This window comes from Rosa rugosa, chromosome 5, assembly GCF_958449725.1.
Source record: "Rosa rugosa chromosome 5, drRosRugo1.1, whole genome shotgun sequence".
In the NCBI taxonomy this organism is placed as follows: Eukaryota; Viridiplantae; Streptophyta; class Magnoliopsida; order Rosales; family Rosaceae; genus Rosa; species Rosa rugosa.
In genome coordinates this window covers 16,338,088-16,362,456 of record NC_084824.1, presented here as the reverse complement: position 1 = coordinate 16,362,456, position 24,369 = coordinate 16,338,088, and the positions used below count along the sequence as shown (strand labels likewise).

General features: G+C 37.1%; 4 protein-coding genes and 1 long non-coding RNA gene across 5 annotated transcripts in view; 3 read left to right on the top strand and 2 right to left on the bottom strand.

Annotated features, from left to right (window-relative positions):
- Nucleotides 1-24,369, top strand: part of LOC133711268 (uncharacterized) — a 64,762-nt gene that overhangs the window by 29,154 nt on the left and 11,239 nt on the right. The window lies entirely within an intron of this gene.
- On the top strand, nt 455-1,984 carry LOC133710993 (dnaJ-related protein rsp1). Its single transcript, XM_062137151.1, has 4 exons — nt 455-722; nt 819-870; nt 959-1,026; nt 1,344-1,984. Exons 1-4 carry the CDS (start codon nt 579-581, stop codon nt 1,908-1,910), a joined length of 831 nt encoding a protein of 276 aa, XP_061993135.1. The 5' UTR covers nt 455-578; the 3' UTR covers nt 1,911-1,984.
- Nucleotides 2,238-6,720, bottom strand: LOC133710992 (pumilio homolog 24). Its single transcript, XM_062137150.1, has 17 exons — nt 6,434-6,720; nt 6,296-6,349; nt 5,926-5,987; nt 5,751-5,832; nt 5,477-5,654; nt 5,286-5,369; nt 5,048-5,162; nt 4,746-4,896; nt 4,496-4,609; nt 4,308-4,379; nt 4,079-4,129; nt 3,940-3,990; nt 3,518-3,625; nt 3,290-3,427; nt 3,090-3,164; nt 2,703-2,950; nt 2,238-2,603 (listed from the first exon to the last, which is right to left on the bottom strand). The coding sequence occupies exons 1-17, from the start codon at nt 6,668-6,670 to the stop codon at nt 2,465-2,467; spliced, it is 1,959 nt and encodes a 652-aa protein (XP_061993134.1). The 5' UTR covers nt 6,671-6,720; the 3' UTR covers nt 2,238-2,464.
- On the bottom strand, nt 12,815-14,321 carry LOC133713093 (uncharacterized). Its single transcript, XR_009847773.1, has 4 exons — nt 14,070-14,321; nt 13,860-13,963; nt 13,403-13,634; nt 12,815-13,219 (listed from the first exon to the last, which is right to left on the bottom strand). It is a non-coding gene; the product is annotated as an uncharacterized LOC133713093 (long non-coding RNA).
- LOC133708955 (uncharacterized) lies at nt 15,112-20,052 on the top strand. The gene is made up of 7 exons (XM_062134545.1): nt 15,112-15,567; nt 15,851-16,083; nt 17,159-17,241; nt 17,947-18,072; nt 18,428-18,715; nt 18,801-19,732; nt 19,828-20,052. The coding sequence occupies exons 4-7, from the start codon at nt 18,030-18,032 to the stop codon at nt 20,050-20,052; spliced, it is 1,488 nt and encodes a 495-aa protein (XP_061990529.1). The 5' UTR covers nt 15,112-15,567; nt 15,851-16,083; nt 17,159-17,241; nt 17,947-18,029.

Below are 24,369 nucleotides of genomic sequence, written 5' to 3'. Positions count from 1 at the left end.
TGAAATATAAGGGGGGATGATTCAATGCACCGACGTGCACTTGCAGCGACATAAATGGATGGTTAGACTATACTAAATACACTCTTAGGTTATTAATAAAAATATTAATTATAAATATCAAGGATTGAGATCATCTTATAAGTATTGGGTCATTTACACCGTTGGTGCATAGAATAATTTCCAAAATATAAGAGTCAATAACTTATTTTTATTCAAAAATTTGAACCTCGAGCATAAAAGCTACAAAGAGTAAAACCGAAGGACTATAATGACCGTGAAGACTGTTCTGAAACGCTTCCACGTGGCAAGATCAACGGCTGACCTCGTCCTATTCCTTCCCGCACCAACTGATCCACTTTCAAAAATCTCACCCGCAAACTTGGCTCTTTTTTCTGAACCGCTCCACCTTACCTCGTAATCACTGCGCCTCTCTCTCTCTCTCTCACACGCATAAAACTCCAAAACAAAACATGCACACCAAAACCCCACAATATATTTGCTACCCAATTTAGCTTTGATTTTCTCATTCATTTCCATTCTCTGGCCACCTCCATTTTTCCCTTCCTTGGTTGGAGAAAATGGAACATGAATCTGACTTCAAATCGCAGTTGGTGACAGAGATTTGCTCCATTTCGAAATTCTCCATTGCCTGTTCTCATAGGCATTGCACCAGCCCTGTTCGATCTTCTTCACCTTTCGTCGATTGGTATCGTCTTCTTGGGGTACGCTTCTTCATTCAAAACGTTAAATGCATTCTTGTTTCTTTTTTTTTTATTTCTTTAAATGATACTACTATTTACGTTTCTGGAAATTTATAGGTGGAAGAAACAGCTGGGATTGATGTTATAAGAAAGAGATACCATGAACTTGGTACGTTTAAGAATTGGCATTTGCATATTCCCAATACCCAAGCTGTGAAAATTGCTTGGTTTGGTAATGTAATGATTTTTGTGTGCAGCTTTACAACTTCACCCAGATAAGAACAAGCATGCCAAGGCTGAAGTTGCCTTCAAACTTGTCTCAGAGGTTAGAATTCCACCTTTTGAAGTTCTTGATCTGGGGAAAAGTGGACGAGAGAATCCTATGAGTCCACACACCCATTAAAACTCAGTTGCCCCAAATATGTAGAAGACAAATTTTTTATTTATTTTGACAGTATTTATTCCTCACCTAATTTAGTACATGAATTGGTGAGAAAATGCAGACCCTTCAATTTTTTCTGACAAAATGGGCCATTTAGCGTCTTTATGGTTTAGTGCATTCAATTGCATTGTACTCGCATTGGGATTTAGTATTTAATTTGAAACACTGGGTTTGAAATGTTGGTGACTATATCATTTCAGGCATATTCATGCCTCTCTGATCATGAAAATAGAAGAGCTTTTGACTTGGAGAGATGGAGCAAGTTCTGCTTTGAGTGTGGTACAATCCCCTACACAACCTACAAGACTCCCAGCAATGCCAAGGCTTCAGAACACAAGGGTTGGAATCCCACAAGCAGTTCGAGGTCTTGTAAAGTTATCAAGGGCCTGAAAGATATGAGAAACCGGTTTAGAGAAGAGGCAAGAGTGATCGAAAACTGTCTGAGGGCTAATAATGCAGCATCAAGAAATGAATCCTCGCTCTTCAGTCCAACTTCTTATATGTTTCAGAGCAATTCTAATCCTAGGTTGAGCAGGGAAACCCCTGTTTTCAACCCATCTGATCATGTGGTTCAAGGATATCCCCATGTCAGGACTCGAATTTACGACAAAGATAAATCTCGGAGCTTTTGGTGCTTGAGAACAGGGCATCATATATTGAATTATGAACAAGGAAGGGCTAGTAGGGCTACATATGATTCTCCAGTATTTGAGGTCAGATCAGAAAGGGGAGTTTTAAAGAGTAGATCTACTTGTGTTCGTTCGTAGCTTTTAGGAAATAGATTGTTTCATTCATTCAAAAATAATGAAGAATTCATTTCTTGGAGAACAAATTCTTTTAACTTCTCTTCTTGCATTGGCATGATGATTGCCTTCAATTGAGTTGGTATCTGGTAACACATTGATTGCAATTGTCATGGCTTAGATTCCAAATCATCCAAAATCCTGAATTTCCTGAAACAGTTGGTAAGGCATTTATTGTGTAGATTTCATTTTAATTTCAAGTATCAGAATGTAGCAACATTTCCCTGTCAGGAGAAAGGGAAACGTAGAAAAGTAATACCATTAATTATAAATAAGCATCACAAATGCATAGAATCTTGTTAATCAAAATGACATTTTATAACAGATTGTGACTGTACCATCCACATTGTATAGTTATATAAAAAAATAATACTCGCATACAAAGATGCTCTCATACAAAATTGAACTTTGCCTTCAACTGCATTTAGTGTAAAAAACTTGGTCGGATGGGGAATTGGTATTGCATTGTGAATTAGCTACTGACCACCATGCCATTACAGTTCTCAAAGACTATTTCTTCATTCCTTGGTTCCAATGGCTGCTCGTGTCTCAGGGACTTTCAGAGTACCAGCATCTATCAGTGGCTGCAACTCCTTCTTTGCCAGCTTATTTACCTTAGAGTCTGAAGATGCTAAGAATGCAGAGACTACCCTACAGCTGCAATCACGGAATAGAAAACCAAGTATAAGAAAAAAGAGTTGCACATATTTAATTTTAGATAGAAATATCAAGTATGTAAAAGACGAGAAAGCTTACCTGTGACCTTGGGCCCACAATTCACATTTCCCTTTCAGTGCCTTATTCCACAGAGTGGAAGCGAATGCAGGGCAATCCAAGATTAGTCTTCTAATGGTCCGACTAGAATGGAAATTTTCAAGGAGGTGTTCTTCTTTTGGTTCTTCAGATTTGGGCTCTGCAACAAGAGTTGCTATAGCTTCATATAGTTCATTCAACTTGTCATCCAAAGTTGGGTGGAGGATTCCATCAGCACCCCCAGTTGCAACCTGCGTGCATTAAAAGGTAAAACCACATTGAAACAGTGTCAATCTTTTTTGAAACATTTCCAATGCCCATGGGACAAACAAATCAGGGTAATTCAGGAAAACTCATCTCACAATGAAACAACAGAAGTAAACTGAGTACCTCATACATGACTTCTTTGCCAAAGTTTGATCTAAGCAACTCCCCTGCACTTGCAATGCATACATCAACTAGCCTCTGCAAGGCATACCATCATCAAAATCAATATTCTTATCGTAAAAAATGTTGAGCTGAATTCGAAACCAACTTCTATATGATATTGTGATATAAATTGGAAGTAGTTAGATGATAAAGCAACAAACCTCAGCAAGCCCACTCTTGACTAACAATTCTTGCCTTCGAACTGAAGGATCTTTTTTTCCACCATCAACTAATTGGGTACTCTCATCAGGATCATTAGTTTCAGTTTCCATCCCTTCAGAAGGGATGTCTGACTCAACCTATGAAGAGACAGAATACAGTAAGCACCACGCAAATAGATCACTAGCCCAATATAATTCTATTTTCTACAGTAGTTATATAAGATTTACCTTGTTGGATAAAGAAGGGATAGACAAACTGAGAGAAGCCAGGTCATAGGGAGTCAAATAGCGTGAACAATTTGGATGAAGTAGCTGTAGCAATGGACGCCTTCCATCCTGAAATTTGCAAACAGTTAACAACAGCTCTTAGGAATGTAGCCAGTGAGAGCAAGGTGGAATCAGACCACTGTCGATGTGCAATTATGGTCAATGAGTATATATGAACAATAACTTATGAATGAGATAAGAAGAAATTTAGCCAATCAATCATTATGTTTCTTCTAGGGGAAGGGGTCTGAGAATATAGATGATCCTATGGAGGTCCTTTCCAGTAGTCAGCATACATCCCAAGAACATAGCACAGTAAAAGAAATATGATCTTAAATGTTTTATTTACCAGAAAAAGTCAAAGCTGCATGAAGGACACAAACCTTATCAAAAACAAGATCCTTTAAATGTTCTTGAAGCTCATTAATGACAACCTGTAATCAGGAGTGTTTAGCTTTTGTGAGTTCAACATAATTTGATAAACTATGCCGCAAAGCTACTAGTGTCACATGAAGAACAAACCTTTGTAATAAGCTTCGTATCATCAACAACTGAAACAAGAGAAACAAGCACCTGCAGAGTATTGCATAACTTATATCATGTATGCAAAATATTAAAGCAAGCTCTGTGTCATGTGTGCACATACTTGAACCAATTGAAACAAAACAGGAAGAAGCATGGAATAAAAAAATGTAAAGTACTTCTTATACTAGCAATAAAGTAATAACAGCAAAGAATCCCAAATGCTTACCATACTTCCACATTGATCACTAGCTATATTACGTATGTGGCCTTTCATTCCTTTGATTATCTTCTTTCTTTCCTAAAAGTAAGTCATGACATTAAAAAATGGTGGAAGTCATTAGCCATAACTCGGTGCATATATACTACAAATAAATTTTCACTTGGATCTAATAAAATAGAGAAATGTCAATAAACCTTTGCACTGCCATGCTTGACACAGAGCATTCCAACCCTAGATCCATCCCTTGTATGAATCATTCGGACAAGAAGAGGACCTGACAACTGTTTAATGACATCTGTGGCAGAGAACTTCCCAAAAAAAAAATACTTGATATTAAGAAGGGGAAGACAGAATGACAAGCAAAAGAGTATACCATGAGCAAAGACTTACTTCAAGAAAGATTGCTTATAAGACAATAAAGTGCAAGTTATATCTCAAACATACCTCTTCAGCTATGGTGAAGTACTCTATCAACACCCTATGTAATATAGAGTGGTCAACTATTCCTTTCTCTAAAATTGGTTGAATCACCGAAGTCATGTGCTTCAGGACTGAAGATTTCTGCAGATCTAACTTTGATATTATATCTACTAACCTGAAATTTGATCACTAATCAGGAGACAGAACAACTTTAAGACGGATATCATGAGTGGTTCTTTTAGGAATTCAACGAGTACCATACAAAGTGCCATAAGAATATATTGAACACTACTCGCAGTGTTAAATTATTGGATATAATTCTTTACCTTCCCTCTTTCTTCAAGACCAAGTCCTTAAACAACTGTAGTTCTGTAGAATATAGTTCCACCAAAAGTTCTTGTTTTTGAGTTGCATTTCCCAATTGGTATGCATGCTCTACGACTGAAACAGGATTTACAGAAGAATAACATTATCATCCTTCTGAGCGTAAGAGTAGGAACAAAAATAGTTGGCTGGGTATTGATGACATTTATCTCCAAGTACTACAGATAATCTCCAACATACCTACAGATCCAACCATGTGACGCAGAAGGGATGCAACATGTCCATGAAGTGACGAAATAAACTCCGCAAGCTGCTGTTTGGAGGCTGCCAATCAGAGCACAGAAAGCAACTTACATATCAATAAGAAAATAAAAATTCAATATACATAATAAGAATAACTTTTATACATTTATTTCCTAGTTGAACCATACCATTATCTAACATCTTTTTCACCAGATGAACACCATATGCACTGCGTGAAAGGGTAAGAAAATGCGGCTTAAGCTCCTCAAATACTGCATCCTTTTCTGCTTTTCTCTTTTTTGCATCCCCATCCGCTTTTTTCTTTTTTGCATCCCTTTCTGCTTTCGTGCAGTACTTAACACAAGTCTGAGGTAAAAAAAAAAAAACACATAAATACAGGCTATTGCAAGAAATCAGAGGTTTAAGACTTGGAAACATTTGGAGAGTGAGTTAACAATTCACCTGCAGAACACGGGAAGAAACATGGGAGCTAGCAATTTCAGGAATTTTCCCCTTCATTTTTTCAAGTGCTTCGCCAACCAACCTGCAAAGGTCATCAACAGTCGAATCAAGTCAAACAACATATAACTGAAGAATTTCAACGCAGAATTGCAATATAAATTCTCAAACTACATACTTATATCTATCTTCTTTTGAAATATCTCGACTCCTCATCTTCTCCCACAGATGCGCAAGCTCCTATTAAAAAAGGGGTCAAAAAAAAATAACTTCAGCCCGTCGCCATAATCCTCTTCATTCAAGCATTTTACATAGTGTTTGTTCATACTGGTGGTTGTATTTGCAGAAATTGAAACAACAAATAAAAGTCGAAATGATGCATAAAGTCACAGGTTTTGCATTCTGATCTCGAAAATAAAGTAAAGTCGAAATCTTTAGAAGGACTGTAGGGCTCTAAGCAGAAACTAAACCAGCTCCTACTGATATTTCCATTTTCATATTAATAATTCTCAGAATGAAATGCCTTGTAGATATTCACAAACACTCACATGCTCTAAATTGTAATAACGCTTTCGCTTCTTCTTCCTAGCTTCTGCAAGCTCCTGCCAAAAAAAAACCCACAAATCAAAATGGTGCATTTACAAGAAGCCATCAAAACCCAAAACCAAACTTCATCAGACACCCACCTTAGCGCGGACCCGAAGCTCTTTCTTCGACAACGGCGTCGTTTTCTCGGCGTTGTCAGGCCCCGCCGGTTTGGGGCGTTTGAAGGGTTTAGAGGAGTCATTGTTTCGAGGATTGGTGGGCTTTGAGCCGACGAGCTTGAGTTTCTTGGAAGTGGAGGTATGGTGGGTCTCCGGCTTAGTGCCGCCGGAAACTTGCTTCCGCTTCTTTAGTCTGGTGTCGTGGTCCTTGGCCGCCATTGGAGTTCGTCTCTGTTATGGGCAAGTTTGTATTCCAAAGGGTTTTTTCAGGGTTTTGGGATGGGGGGGGTTCGAGACGGGTCGGGTTGAAAGTATGGGCAGCCCATCTCTTGATGTCTCGGGTAGGTCTTGTTTCAACTTTCAAGTTATTTTGAAACATGCTTAGTTGGTGTTTGGTTTTTTCTACCCTCTAATTGGTCAATTTGATTGTCTAGAGATTCCACTTTTGGTGAATAAGCAGAGTACCATTGCTTCCTGCTGTTGGACACTCCGAAATCTTCCCAATGATTGCATTGGGGTTCAGTTTCCTCTATGGTAATGTAATGTCTCAAATTGATAATTTGAAGATATAAAACATTTTGTTCTTTTTCTTTTTTTGTTAGATAATGAGCTACCGCGACTCGTGTATTGTATTGAACAACGAAAAAGGAGTGCTGAAAAAAGATGAATTTGTAATTAACAAGTGTGCTGAATTCAAGCATCGTTTCAATAATAGGAGTTATGAATATATTTGGAGTTTTTGCCTTTTTGGTGTTGTTTTCAAAATTTAGCACTTCGGTGTCTATCATATTTTGAATTTTGGTGAAATTAGAGTAGCGTGAAGAAAAGCTAGAAGCAGCCTTGGGAAAGTGGGAGAGGTGTAATTATTACTGTGTCTTGCAACTCTTCATATCTAAGAGAAAACTAATCCAAGTGCATCTCCAAAAATAAGCTAGACCAGACAACCAAAGGTCAATGACGGTTGTTTGCTCTCATCACAGTGTAACCAAAATCCTAGCAACTCGATTACAATCATAATTAGAGAATTTCAATAGCTACGTACTGTCAGTCTCAACCACATAATCGACGTTCTTTCACCGCTAGCCTGATAAGCACCGTCTTTGATGTCGACGCTAGACTAGAAACCTTAGGTTATCAAGATAATGAGATCTCTTTGTGTTGTTGTAAAATTTTATAGATAAGGAATAAGTCTCATTATTATGTTGGACTAAAATTGGCACCTTTTTTGTTTTTGTTTTACGAACCGCTCCCATCTTCCTGAATAATTTTTCAATGGACATATGCATGCAAGGGTGTGGTTTATGAAAAATAAAATGCCAACCCTCACCCCCCCCCCCCCCCCCGCGGGCCTGCACGCACCCCCTTCTCTCCCTTTTTTTTTTTTTTTTTAAATAATGGTTGATGTGACTACCCTTAACTCTTTAAGCTCTTATTAATGAAACTGCATAATCCAATTGAAGGGATTTCGTACCTGAGTCTCAAATTGTAATAAGTGTGGAAAGAACGTCCTGAATAATACATATCGGTACAAGACCTTATAGCCCTATCACATGTCGGCAAAGAACTATTAATCGCGTAAAAGCCACGCACAACCTACTAGATAACAACTGTAAACTAAGATAAGAAAGTAAAAGGCAGCTCAACAAGGACACAAAGATGTAACCCAGCACCACAGCCACCTGGCCCACCCAACACGTGAGAGAGTGGATGCTAGGGTTCAATTTCTCTTCCAAATGTATTACATGAACATTAAATACATTAAAAATGTGAAGATTACAAAAATAGTGTGGGAACATATATTGTGAAAACTACCCTCGCGGGTATATGAAGTGAACCACATTAAAACGTTGTATGTAATTACTGAAAATTAAGGGGAGTGAAATTTGCACTCCCCTTTTTGTAAACCACACTCCCATTTTCTCTTTTATGCATTGAATTTCCCAAATTACCCCTACTATCTTCTAATATTTTCGTTGCCACTCATTTTCTTCGCTCACTGGAAATGACCTTCGCCGACAGTCCAGTCTCGGTCCAGTGAACAGAGCACGCAGAGCACAATTTTCAACAGCTTCTGCCTCTGCATCATCTGCTCAATCCAAAATTCCAAATATAATGCATTCTTAAGCCAAAATTGGGTAAAACTATAGCAATCAAACTTCAAAAACCAAAGATTTGGGCAATCAATCTTAACCGTGTTCCTGGAATAACAATCTCAACCCCTTGGTTCTAAATCTTAAATTGTAGTGGTATCTAGAGGAGTCTGCTGGAGTATCCCCAAACATTCAAGAAGTATTGGGTGATTTTGTAGCTTGGGGTGGTTGCACCATAATATACTCGCTTAGATTTTTCATATCAGGTCCTCAATGTTGCTAATGTGGAGGTTGCATCAATTACCCAAACTCATAAGAGCCCATATTTTATTCAGGTATAGAAACTACCCAGCTTTTCTTGCTCTCAACTTCTGTTGATCGAATAAATTGATTGTCTCTAAACTTATTGGTTTCTGGTCTGAGGTAGAAGGGATGGGATGGCCTGTTAGAAGTAATGAAGAAAGTAAGGAGGTCAAACAACCATGTGTTCTCCATGTTAAACGTGCGTTGCACCCTTGAAGACAAGACGAGAGCGCTGTCCACAAAGTCGGCAATGAGCTAGGTCGGGTCGGTTTCGGCTAAAGGGAAGAGATCGTAAGAGAAGTCACTGAAACATGGTAGAAATGATGAAGAGAGAGAGATGAAGAACTAATTAAGGGGTATTTTTGGAATATAAAGCAAAGAGAGTGTGGTTTACAAAAAGGGGAGTGCAAATTTCACTCCCCAAAATTAACTACAACATGCAGGTATATCAACAGTAGTTTATAATTTAGGGTAAATTCCTTCTATGGTACCTGAGGTATGGTATAGCCATTTGGACACTTTGGTACCTAGTCTTCAAAAGAGGACAATTTGATACCTGAAGTTAGGCTCTGTTTGACACTTTAGTACTTCTGTTAATTTTTCCGTTAAATATAAGGATAAAATTGACATTTAGAATATATGTATAAAAACAAAATAAAAAACATGAGTTTTGTGGGTTGATTACCGTTCTTCATCATTTTATGGATATGAATTAATGCTTATGGGTTATGTTGAAGGTGAAATATTTGAATTTTATGTTTAAGAAATATAATAATCATGATTTGAACACCCACGAGACTACTCCATCGAAACTAGTCTCGTGAGTGTTTAAATAATGATGACTAAATTTTTTAATCAATTATGTCATCTTTTTAACCCAAAGCATTAATTCATGTTCATTTTCTCCCAGATGACCCAAAAAATGATGAAGTCCCACAAACTCCTATTTATTATTTTTTTATTTTATACATATATACTAAATGTCAATTTTATCCTTACATTTAACATAAAAAAATTAACATAAGTACCAAAGTGTCAAACGGAGCCTAAGTTCAGGTATCAAAATGTCCTCTTTTGAAGACTAGGTACCAAAGTGTCTAATTGGTCATACCTCAGGGCTCAGGTATCATTGAAGTAATTTACCCTATAGTTTATAGTAGTTGAATAGCCAAATCGTAAATTATTGGAAACGACAAAAATAGGAAATCAATATGCTATTTAGTTAGGATGTATATGTAGGAATCTATTAGAGATACATTTCGACACTTAAATTTGCTAGCTTTTGTCCAGAGCTTAAATTATTGGAAGTTAGGAAAACTGGAAATCAATTGCACTATTTTAGTTAGATTGTATATTAACTTATGAAAGAATTCGTTGGGGATGCATTTCTACTCTTATTTTTTAAACTGTTGTCCAAAGCATAATTTATCAGAACTAAGGAAAACATAAAATTAATCGGTTTTAGTTAGATTGTATATGAAGTAATCCGTTGGAGATGCATTTCAGCTCTTGAATTTTTTTACTTTGTCCAAAGCATAAATAATCTAAAGTGACAAGAACAGGAAAGCAATTGGCTATTTTAGTTGATTGTATATGAAGGATTCTGTTGGGGATGAATATTCACTCCTAGTTTTTTTTTTAGGGGAATGAATATTCATATATTCTCACGACTTCACAGAGTCACCGCCATGATATTACATATATCAAAGCCTAAACTCTCGAAGCATTAAGAAACTGCTTTTGCCTTTTCTGCCTAAATGGGAAACAAATATCTTGCAAATAATATCCCATTGTAGCATTGCTATGCATTCTTATTGAAAGCCATCAAAAACTACAATTAAAAACAAAGTAACAAGTTCAAACCCTACACAACTCTCAGAAGATATGCCAAGCACCCGCTTAAGCACACAATTTTTGTATCAGAACTTACCATCTCCAACTAAAAATCTGCTCCGAAGTGCAGGAGCAACGAACTTGTTAACTGGCAAAGCAACTAAATTTTACCTTTACCCTTTTCTTCAGGAGGAAAAGGTTGAGAATGAGTAGAAGGTGGAGTTCCAGGCTGACTCGCAACTCCATCAATCTCCAATTTGTTGTGCCTACATCTAGGTCTTCCTCATCCCTTCTTCTTGTCCGATGCCAGCAGCACATGTACTTCAATTAGGCCCTCCTCATTCACAACCAACTTCAAATGCTCAGCCTCCAGCTCCATAGGTGTCAAAGTCAAAGTGTGACGCACACGCTTAGGCTACATAGTATCAACCTCATCTCTAGAACGACGCACACTTGTGACCCGAGTATCCACCTTCGTCGTAGCCTCCTCCACTATAGCAACCTCCATTGCAACAGCATCATTTTGGGATTCCTCTCCTTCTTGCGACACATCAACTACTTGCACCTCCATCTTATCAAGCGCCTCAACCCCAGTCCTAGTGGACTCGCCTCCTTGAGAAGCCGCATCACCAATCCTCTTATGGGAACCCAATTGTCGGATAACTACATGCTGCCTCACCTTTCCAAAGATTCCTCTAAGTTTGGGGTCCAGAAAATTGGGAGAAATGGAGCCTGGAACATTGGCTCGAAACATCAGAGGCTGCATCCCTCTCTGCGGCAGAATTTGCATCGACGCAATACCATTGGAACCCTCCGCAGCCTCCGCTGCCGCCTCTTACAACGCTGGGCACTCCGCCCCCACGTGGTTGAAGCAACCACAGTCCCTACACCTGCCCAAGAGCCGTTCATACTGAAATGTCAGAGCTAGTGTTTCTGGCGTAGAAACCCTAAAACTCTTTCCTAAACACACAGGCTCATTCAAACACAAAGCCACCTCGAACTCTTCCTTCATGCAGCCCTTATTAATCCACCTCCATAACTTGGCCAATAGTCTCGCCAATCAAAGACACTGTTGCCGGAGTAATAAACGCTTACAACAATCCATATAGACGGACCCAAATCCAAATATGGTTTAGGGGAATGCTGGAGATGGGAAAGTGCCCATCATAGTCATTGAGAACGATGTGAGTCCTGTTAAAACTCCAAGGTCCTCCTTTTTTTATTCGAAGAATATCACATGCATTATTGAATGTGAAGAGAAATATCCCCTCCGGTCTTTCCTGCACATGCAAAGTCCCATTTAATCTCCACATTGATTGAAAAGCCCCCATGAAAGAATGGTGATTGAAAGCTCTGCATGTGTTAAGCCGTCACACCATATAGGAATAATTGGCCACAAACTCATTTCCTTTCTTCCTCAGATCGCCAAGATCAACGGGCTCCTCCTTGTCCTTCAAAGACAACGTCGATGCCAGCCTAGCAGTCATGGAGGCAATGAATTCATCGATGTGGTCTTGGTGTGCTGGGTAAGAACCCTAGCACAAAGAGAAGAGCGCGACTGGGGTTAAAATGACTACTTATTGACTCTTAGAGCAACTCCAACAGATTCCCCATATTTTGATTTTTCTCTACTTTAGGGAAAAATAAGCATTTTTTGCTCCAACAGATTCCCTATAACTATCCCTATTTTAGGGAAAGTGAGGAAAGAGAAAACCAAATTTTCTATATTTACAGCAAACTCCAAAATTTTAAGGAAGAATATTGAGATTTTAGAGATTGTTGTAAAATAGAGAATCTGTTGGAGTTGGACTGTTGGAGAAGAAAAAGAGGCTAAAACTTTGACTTTTGCTTCCCTATAATACAAAAATTATAGGGAAGCTGTTGGAGTTGCTCTTAGATTTGTTGACTTTCAACTAAAGTGTAAATTATTGGAAGTGAGGAAAACAGGAAATGAATCGGCTATTTCAGTTAGATTAGGGCTGGGATCGGGCCGAGACAGTGTAAAATTTGATGGGCCCGGTTGTTTTTTTTTTTGCGGGTCGGGCCCAATTAATGAAAATTTATTTTTGGGACCGATTTTAACGGGCCGGGTTTTCGGGCCCAAAAACCTGATTGTGGGGAGAAAAAAAAATTAACAGCTCAGTGATAAAATCATTAAAATGAAACCAAATGAACAACAAAACATGTTCCAGACTTCCAGTTTTGCACATTCCAACAGTTCAAAGTCCAACTGAACAAGATCCACATTCCAACAGAACAAATTCCAGATTCAATTCTTCAAACAATCAAATCTTCCAAGTTCCAAATAAACAATTCATAATCAAACAGTCCCAACTCCGAAATAAATTTAAAATCAAGTTCCAAACATTGTAGAATGATAAAGTAAACATAACATCAATGGATTAAAACTGCAAATGGACAGATCCACTAAATTCCAAGCTGCAGCTCTTTCACTTAGTGCAACTGCATTCTAATTTCCAACAGCTTCATTTCAATATTTTCCAGTAGTGAGTTCAATGAGCTTGGACAGAAGGCATGTTCCCTATAAGTCAAAAACATAACCAGCAACAATTCAAAAACAGGACCAGCAGCAATTCAAAAATGAAAAGCAATGAACACCAGAAAGGTGACGACTAAGTGTACTAGTGCCATTAAAACTAGAATCACCAGAAAGGTCAGTAAAGCAATGAACACACTTAGCTCTTACTTCATGGCCAACTTTTACCTGCTTTCCATCAACGGTATTGTAAATCGGCTTCTCAATTTTTTCGAAGTGTTCCCAGACCCAACTCCTTGAACTTGGCTTCAGTGGCTTCATTTTTTCCTTCTCTGCCCTCTTTCTCTTGATATTCGATGAAGTTGGAGGCTATTCTTCTTCTTTTCCATCTTTTTCAGAAGCTGGAACAATTTCTTTCTCCATTGTCGAATCATCAGTGGCCATGTTAAGAGTAAAATCCCTATCAAAACAGAAAGTACCGTTATCATAACCAAAATTGATGGCAGACAGTGGGTCGGAGAGATCGATGGGTCGAAGACCAACATCCCACCCATTAATTGAAATAAAGAATCAATCTCTTCTACAATTCACAACTCAAAATCAATCAAAACATTCAAATCTATTAACTGGAAGCATCATTATCACACAGAAAGTATTGTAAATCGGCATAGCAGACCTTCCTCACCATTTTAGCTTGTGAGCTTAGAAACCCCAAAATTGATGCTATCGAACTTGCACTTTTGCAGACTAAAATTGATGGTAGATCATCCTCGCAGACCAATCTTCTCACTGCCATGAAAGATTGAAAGGAAATCGCATTAGAGAATGCATTCGAAATTTCATAATCAACATCCCAAGTTCCCAACAATGAAGTCTAGAGAGAAGGTTTACTTACAGTGGGTCGAAGCAAAGCCGTGGGTCGGCGGCGACACGGTGGGTCGGCGGTTCAGCGGTTCGAGATTATGAATAGGAAGACTGAGACTGAGAGGCTGAGGGAGTGAGATGACTGACTGAGAGGTTAGAGCTTAGAGATAAGGCTGAACCGTCGAACTTTGCGGTGGATCGGTGGCGACTGAAACTGAGGGACAGAGGGAGTGAGTCGAAGAGAGGCTGAGGGTCAATTGAAATCTCGAAGAGAGGCTGAGGGAATGAGGGATTAGGGTTAGCCGGTTAGGTCTTTAGGTGGGATCGTAATCCCCTGCAGCATACATATTGTAAGCATATTATCCTACCAATAAAATACAAACATGTGTCAAAGAACACAAACATTCGGGCCTTCGGGCTTTTTTATTATTATTATTTCTGCGTTTTATATTTATTTCAGGCCGGACCTTGAAAAACAGTTAAAAAAAAACTAACTGTTAGATTGTATTTGAAAGAATTTGTTGGAGATACATTTCTACTCTTTGACTTTTGTCCAAAGTGAAAATTATTGAAAGCAACGAAAATAGGAAATCAATCCGCTATTTTAGTTAGATTGTATACAAAGGAATCCGTTGGAGCTGCATTTTTTTACTTTTATCCAAATTGTTAATTCTCGAAAGTGAGGAAAACAGGAAATCAATCGGCTGTTTTAGTTAGATTGTATCTGAAGGAATCTTTTGGAGATGCATTTCTACTCTTGTATTTTTTGACTTTTGTCCAAAGCGTAAATCAAGCAACGAAAACAGGAAATTAATCCGCTATTTTAGTTAAATAATATCCGAAGGGATCCGTTGGAAATGCATTTCTACACTTAGATTTTTGACTTTTGTTCAAAGCGTAATTTATCATAAGTGATGAAAACAGGAAATCAATCCGCTATTTTTTAATTGTATTGTATACGAAGGAATCTGTTGGAGATGCATTTCTATTTTTAGAAAAGCATAAATTATTGAAAGCGACGAGAACAGAAAATAAATCTGCTATTTTGGTTAGATTGTAATCATTGTATCTCTATTAATAAAGCGAAGAGGGTGTTACTGTTCATCTTTGGGGAAACTTTCGAACTTCCCATTTTGCCCTTGATATTGCCCATGATTTACAGAGAAAATAGAAACTTAGAAAGAGACGGATGGTTCTGGGGTTTGCCGACACAGAGGAAAAGAGAGGAGACGTGGCTAGGGATGGTTTAGTTTCGCTCTGATAGAGAGACAGATGGTTTCATTTCCATACAGTGATAGACAGAGAGAGAGGGGAGAAGAGCTTAGGCGACGGAGCGGAAGAAGGATGCGATTTCCAATCTGAAACTGAAAGAGACGACTGATTCGAGAGAGAGAGAGATCGATTACACCGCTTTCATCTTTCGCTTCTGTGTTTCTTCGCTCCATAGAGATAGAGAGAGAGAGAGAGAGAGAGCGAAGAAAGGAAGAAGGAAAAGAAGAAGACATTTGGGAGAAGACAGAAAAGAGAAGGTAAGCTTGAATTTTGGGTGTGATTGATCGGGTTTTGAATTTCTTTTGATTTTGTGAAATTGAGCTCATTTGATCAAATCGGAGGATCCGATTGAGCAATCAGAGATATATGAAAGACTCCAGGTAAGCTTCTTATTTGATCAAATGGTTTGACATTTTGGGTGCAATTGATTGGGTTTTTCAATTTCGGTGCATGTTGGTTTTTATACTTTATAGCTTCCAGAGTTCTTCCTCAATTACAGTCTGCCATTCTTCTATAACCTTCTTATTCGATGGCTGCCAGTTCTAGGTGATAGCTGAGAGAGTGATTTAGAATAGAAAAGAGAGCAGCAGGCGAAGGAACAGTGATTTTGGGTGATGTCACATCGATCTCCCAGTTTTGGTAGTTGATCGATAGACACAGAGAGAGGGTTCAATCGATAGACTAAAGGAGAGAGGGGTAGAGTACCAGTTTGATCATAGAAATGGAAAGAGGCTTTATCACCTGCTCGGGACATCAACTTGAAGCTTGAACAGGTGAAGGAAAGTACTACCTTTTAGGTAATTTGAGGGATGCATTTATTTGTCTCTGGGATTGATTGCATGTAATTTTGTATAATTTGTTTTGAGTTTTGGGAGTGCTTTTCATGTTTGTGGTTTCTGGGTCTATTTACATGGTGAGCTCCTTACAGTATATGCTGGTAAGGAATATGAAGGCAGGGTAAATTGAATTCAAAATTGAATGCCTTTGTTTGAACTTGAGTATTCAGCATAGGAAGATCATATTACTCTGGCAAAACTTGCAAGCTCTGCCTACTTTTTGTATCTTCTATCAATGATTGTGTCTGGGATTTTGGTTTACTTCTTAATATCATACTAGAGGGTCAATTATTATAGTACTAAGCTTTTAAAATCTGATTTGAGTATCTCCAGGGCTACAGCACATGGTACAAATGGAAAAGAAAAAAAAGCTAATATGTAACTGATGCATAAAAGTTAATTTTAAATCCTAAACTGAATTAATATATTCATCTTATTTAATTTTCCATATATTCATTGCATTTAAACACAGCTGATCACAAGCAAAACAGCAGAAGAACAATGTAGGTCGTTTCATATATTTGTATCAACTATAGGTAGAATCAACAATCTGTTACTTTATTTTATTGAATGATGCATAATGAGATTTAACCTATTTGGAATTTCTCTCATGCCGCAATTCATATATTTTTTTTTCCATAATATGTATATGAGCCTTTAATTCTTTTTAAGGCTATTATACACTGTTGCACCACCAGGCTATTAAATGGAAGATAATTGCAATGGCATGTTATACTTAAAATCATGCTCTGTTCTGAGTCATATGGCATCATGTTTGCTTGCATGTCCTGACCATAATCAGATTAAGGAATAACTTTATCAAGAAAAGAGAGGCCAATGTAACAGGAATAACCAAGTGAACCCATTGAAAGTAAACTCTGTAGTTCAAGCTTTGATTGCTCTGTATTTTCTGCCTACATTTTACAACTGAAGTTTTACTCAAATTACAAGTCTATATACCTATGTGTTAGCAGTTTTTGTAACGACTTCTTGATGTGCGTTGTTATATCAGGCAATCTGGAGCAGGAAGCAAGGTGATATGACAACACCAGCTTAAACTAAGCAACAGCAACATGTGAAGATTATAGAAGAAAGGTATAGAAGATTATAGAAGGAGGGCAGCCTGTATTTAAAAGAAAACAGAAGGAATTTTTTTTTTTTTTTTTGGAATAATGCTTACCCATGAGCTCCTTAATCTTTAAACTGGTCATCGCCTTAATTACAGGCTGCTGTTGCTGTTAATGACAACTGCCAAAAAGTCATTAACTAGAGAGAACAAGATAACCATGTGGTCTTTATTTCCTTGCTATATTGAAGTCTGGAAGTATACACATACATATGCAGCTCTGATACCAAATGAATTGATATGTTTGCTTTAATTGGCTACATATATTTTGTAATTACATTAATTGATGTATAGATGAGGTTCTGAAGGCATCCAATTGACTTCTTGCATAGAAGGATTAAAACTTTAGTTTGGAAATAAGAATAGTAGGTTGAGAAAGGGCAGCTAGCTCTCTAAGCAGTTAACTTTAACTTTAACTTATCGAAAGTATAAGAACCAATAGTAGTTCTTTCTTATTGTACATTATGCCTTTTCACATATTCATTTGCTGGGAAATTTAGTGTATATGGGGGAATGAGGCCAATTTGTTCTGTTCAGTTACTTAGTTTAATGCCTTTTCAGTTTATAGTTTAAAAGTCTAATCATTACAACTTTTCATTCATTAGTTTTCCTTTCTGTATTACGTTAAATTTGTTTTAAATTAATTGTAGTGATGGTATTTGTATTGCTTGCAGCATGGAAAATCATCATATTGCTTGCAGCATGGTAAATCATCAAAGAGAGGGGCAACAATTTTTAACTTCTTCACAATGAGCGAATGGAAAACATAGAGCTAGCAAATGAAGTGGAATCAATCACCGGTAACTTATAGATTCATGTTCCGAAACACAAACATCTTTTGTATGCATATTTTGCACAGTTTTATTTCTACATGTATGTAGTTAAAAAATTTAGAGTTTTCGCAGTAGTTTAATTTTATATTTTAAGGAAGAATTTTAGAACATTGAGAATTTGAAATCAGAACAACTTAAAGAAGAACTTACATAGCAAAACACCCCCTGTATTTTCGTTAAATGGAAAGCAAATGCCAAAAATTCATATCCATTGCTTCAAATGCTACAATTTCTCTCAGACTTTTTATGGACATATATATATATATATATATATATTTTTTTTTTTTCAATGTTCAAGCAATCTATTATGTGAAAAATATAGGTGCTTTGCGACAAGATCAGGCTTATGACCAAAGTATACCACCTCCTAAAAGAGTGAGTCGAAAAGCACAATGGCAGGCTTCAATGAGTTCAAAAGAACGAGATAATTATTTGACACGACGACGGGCCAATTATCATTGTCATCGCGAACAGACATCAAATTGTGAAGATAATATCCATGTTCGAAAGAGAGTGCATTTAAGCCATATATGGCAGATGAGTGATAGCGGAGCTAATCAGAACGCTACGAACGCTACAAACAGCGATGATGACGTAGCAGTCAATGAAGGTAACAAGTTTAAAACATTAATATATTCTTCAATAATTTATTTCAGTAATAAGCACAAGTATTGACATTGATATTTTTTTAACAGGAACCTCTGAAAATGTCGTTCCTCAAAATGACAGATCTTATAATAGCGGGGTTGCGCAAGTATGTCGTAGACAGAGACGACGCAAACCTCATAATTGTGCCCGAAATTTTCATGAAAATATTGGAATAAAAAAGTATCATTTGCCACCACCAAAAACATGTCCATATTGTCATGCCCGTCTGTTTCATCATGAAACCAAAGATATGTGTTGCTTAAATGGGAAAACTGTCATTCCTCCAATTCAATCTCCTCCAGAAATGGTTGAGTTATTTTCTGCTGAAACTCCACAAGGTGCCCATTTTAGACAAAATATTCGTGCTTATAACCATGTGTTTTCGTTTACATCAATGGGTGTGCACATCGATCAAAGTTTAGCGACTGGTGGTAGTACTTTCACGTTTCGTGCTCAAGGATCCATATATCATAAGATAGGAAGTCTTCTACCAGATGAAGATAACAGACCAAGATTTCTACAATTGTATATATACGACACAGATCATGAAGTAGACAATCGTATGTTAGAGAATGAAGCATTGCATAGAGATGTGGTTGAAAACATACAACAAATCTTAAACCGACATAATCCATTTGTGCACGTATTTCATCATCTAGCTCGATGCCAAGATTTGGAAACTTGCAAACTCATCATTAGAGAGCAACCTGCAAACCAACTTCAATATAGTTTGCCCTCAGAGTCTCAAGTTACTGCAATAATAGTGGGTGTAGATGATGTAGAAAATCTGAAAGGTCGTGATATAATGGTACAAACAAGGCAAGGTCAACTTTTAAATGTCCAAGATTGTGCAGGCTATTATGATCCTTTACAATATCCATTGTTGTTACCTTATGGCACATATGGATGGGATGTGAATAGTCGGAATAATAATGGTCAAAAATTGACGTGTCGTGACTATTATGCATATATTTTGCAGGTTAATAAACTATTCTTCATTCTCTTATTGTGAATAAATGTATATGATATTTATTTTTAAAACATAGTCATAATTGGTAAATTTTATCATTTCAGATTCGTCCACATGATGAATCGATTTTACTTCGAGGAGGCCGCCTGTTGCAACAATATGTCGTCGATAATTATGTCAAAATCGAAGCACAAAAACTGAGATGGATTCGTAATAATCAAAACACCCTGCGACGTGAACTTTATGATGGACTCCATGATTCACTGAATGCCGGTGAAAACAATGCAGGTACTTTATTATTATTATATAACAGTAAAACTTTCTGTTAATTTGAGAACGCTGCAAAAGCAAGTATTCACATAACATTAAAATACCAAAACAGGTAACATTGGTCGCAGAACTATTTTACCATCTTCTTTTATTGGTAGTCCACGTGATATGCACCAAAGGTACCAAGATGCAATGGCTTTAGTCCAAAAATACGGAAAGCCAGATATTTTTCTCACAATGACATGCAACCCGAATTGGGAAGAAATAAAAGTTGAATTATTACCGGGTCAAGTGGCATAAGATCGTCCAGATTTATGTACCCGGATTTTTCGCGCCAAATTTGAAGAGTTAAAGGAAGATGTTATTAACAAAGGAGTCTTAGGTAACATTATTGCATATGTTTATGTCATCGAATTTCAAAAACGTGGTCTCCCGCATGTTCATATGCTCCTTATGTTAAATGACGATGATAAACTGAATAGCCCTGATGATTATGACAAAATTGTTCGAGCTGAGATACCAAGTCAAAATGAAGAGCCAAAGTTGCACAATGCAGTATTGAGGCACATGATACATGGTCCATGTGGAATACATAAGCGAAATGCCCCATGTATGAAGCGTGGAAGTTGCAAACGAGGTTATCCTAAGCCTTTTTCAACCAATACAATTCAAGGGAATGACTCTTATCCCATTTACCGCAGGCGAGACATTCACTCAAATGTAGAAGTTGATAACAGTTGGGTTATTCCGTATAATCCTTGGCTTCTTGCAAAATATGATTGTCATATTAATGTTGAAATTTGTTGCAGCATTAAGAGCGTTAAGTATTTGTACAAATATGTATACAAAGGTCCAGATAAAGTAACATTTGAAGTTCAAAGCGAAGCCAATGAAGATGAAATAAGGAATTTTGTTGATGCGAGATGGGTGTGTGCACCAGAGGCTTTGTGGAAAATATTCAAATTCGTGATGAACCGAATGTATCCTTCCGTTGAACGATTGCAAATCCATCTTCCAGACAGACAGAATGTTTTTTTTAATGCATATGAAAGAGTAACAAATATCTTTGCTAATGATAGGAACTCGATGACAATGCTTACAGAGTTTTTTACAAAGAACAAGTACCATGAAAGTGCGCGTCAATACTTATATCGAGAATTTCCGGAAAGATTCAGATGGATTGACAACCAACGGACATGGGAAGAAAGGCAAAATAACCAAAAGGTAATTGGTAGAATATACACAGTATCCCCTTCAGAAGGAGAAAAGTTCTACTTACGTGTTCTTTTAAACCATGTTAGAGGACCTACATCATACGAGGATTTAAGGACAGTAGATGGCATCTTGCAACCAACATTTAAGAAGGCAGTTGAAAAACGAGGTTTGTTGGAAGAGGATGATAGTATCCGACAGTGTTTAAATGAAGCATCAACCATACATATGCCTTTATCTTTAAGAAGATTGTTTGCCACCATCTTGGTTTATTGTGAGCCTATTGGGGTACGAAGTCTATGGGATGAATTTTATAAATTCATGATAGAAGACTATACTTCCTCAAGCACCATAGACAATGCACATATCAGAAACAAACTTTTGCGAGACTTAAACGAATTGTTGGCGCAACATAATAAATCTATTGTTGATTATGATTTGCCGCAAATGACTGAAGATTACAGTGAAGATTCTACACTTCCTAGACTAATACAAGATGAAGTTTCAATTATCATTCCTCAACAAGACCGCAATGCAGTTCATCATCTGAATGAGGATCAAACATCTGCGTACAACACAATAATATCTGCTATTGAGTGTAAAAACAATGCCATATTTTTCATCGATGGTCCAGGAGGGACTGGAAAAACATACTTATATCGTGCATTATTAGCCACCTTGAGAAGCAATGATCATATTGTACTAGCAACAGCAACTTCTGGAATAGCAGCAACTATACTTCCTGGTGGGAGAACGGCACACTCAAGGTTTAAAATTCCACTCAATTCTGATGTATCTTCCACATGCTCCATTAGTAAACAATCCAATTTAGCAAAATTGATACAGAGATCATCGGCAATTGTTTGTGACGAAGCACCAATGATGCATAAATATGCGTTTGAAGCTCTTGATCGAACTTTTAAAGACATAACAGGAGTTGATTTGCCATTTGGAGGTAAAGTCATGATCTTCGGGGGAGATTTCCGACAAGTTCTGCCAGTTATCCATAAAGGTACAAGGTCAGAGATGATCCAGGCCAGTCTGATTAATGCTTCATTTTGGAAAAATGTAAAGATTCTTCGTTTGAGACAAAATATGAGATCCATCAATGATCCAGAGTTCTCAAAGTTTTTACTTAATGTTGGTAATGGAGAACAACCATATGTGACTGAAGACATGATAAAATTACCGTCATGTATGGTGATACCATGGGAGGATAAACAGTCAATCAACCAATTAATTAGTGAAATTTTTCCAAATTTAGAATCTCATATAAATGACGCAACGTACTTGGTTGAGAGGGCAATAATCACTCCAAAGAATGATGATGTTGATGTACTTAATGAGATGATTATAAGGCGATTTCCAGGGCCTGAACACATTATGTACTCTTTTGACTCAGTTGAAGATGACACCAGAAATATGTACCAACAAGAATTCTTAAATTCAATTTCACCTTCTGGTATGCCCCCACATCAATTAACTATAAAAAGAGGTGCCCCAATTATACTTTTGAGAAACATTGACCCAAAAATAGGATTATGCAATGGTACAAGATTGGCTTGCCGTGGATCATATAAGAACCTTATTGACGCAGAAATTTTGAATGGTCAGTTTGCCAAAACGAGAGTATTTCTACCAAGAATCTCTCTGAAGAGTGCCAAGACTTCTGGACTTCCTTTTGAGATGACAAGGAAGCAATTCCCTGTAAAGTTAAGTTTCGCACTTACTATAAACAAATCACAAGGGCAAACAATACCAAATGTTGGCATCTACCTTCCAGATCATGTATTCAGTCACGGGCAACTATACGTAGCTTTATCACGAGGAATTTCAAGAGCTACCACAAAAGTGTTAGTAAAGAAAGGTTCATTAGAAGGGGAGGAAGGGGTGTTCACAAGAAATGTTGTGTATAAAGAGATTTTACTTTCTTCAAGTTAGTATGGTACTATAAGGTACTTAATTGTAATACTTACTGTTTATTTGTATGCGTAATCTTAATGAAACTCTACTTATATTTTCAGCCACATTTACATTTTCAGGACTCCAATTTTGATTGATGGTAATATATTTAATAATCAATCTTCATATTTGGGTGATAATAGCAATTATTGTCGTATTTGCAAATCCTTGAACTGGGCAATAGAAAGCCTATTGCAATTATCTGATTTTGCATGAATAACTTTTCTCCACAACTGTTGAAGTTTCGTTTAAATTGTAGAATGCATAAATCATTTCAAAACATTACATAAACCAATGTAAAAATATAAACCAAATATGATAGATAAAAATAAAAACTAATTACACGCACGAGCACCGCACTTCGGCACGCGCGCAAGCGCGTGCACGAAGGCTAGTATGAAGAAATCCAACACACGTATCCACTCTTTAGTTTTTGACTTTTGTCTAAATTGTAATTTATTTGACGTGACAAAAAGAGAAAATTAATATGCTACTTTAGTTATATAATTATATATTTCATCTGAATGAATCTAGTCGAGATCCATTTGCACTCTTAAATTTTTTGAATTTTGACCAAAGCGTAAATCATCGGAAGTGATGAAAACAGGAAATCAATATGCTATTATAGTTAAATAATATCCGAAGGGATCCGTTGGATATGCATTTCTACTCTTAGATTTTGAGACTTTTGTCCAAAGCGTAATTATCAGAAGTGATGAAAACAGGAAATCAATTCGTTGTTTGGTTATATTGTATACGAAGGAATCTATTGGAGATGCATTTCTATTTTTAGATTTTGGTCCAAAGTGTAAATTATCGAAAGTGACGAGAATAGGAAATAAATCTGCTATTTTAGTTAGATTGTATATGAAGAAACCCAACACACATATGCACTCTTAAATTTTTTACTTTTGTCTAAACCATAATTTATTAGAATTTAGAAGTGACGAAAAGAGGAAATCAATCCACTACTTTAGTTAGATTGTATTTGAAGGAATCCAGTCAAGATGCATTTGCACTCTTAAATTTTTTGAATTTTGTCCAGAGCGTTAATTATCAGAAGTGACGAAAATAAGAAATTAATCCGCTATTTTAGTTAAATTTTAATTTTTTTCTAAACGGTAATTTAGCAGAAGTGACGAAAAAGAAGAAATCAATCCGCTACTTTTGTTAGATTGCATCTGAATGAATCCAGGCGAGAT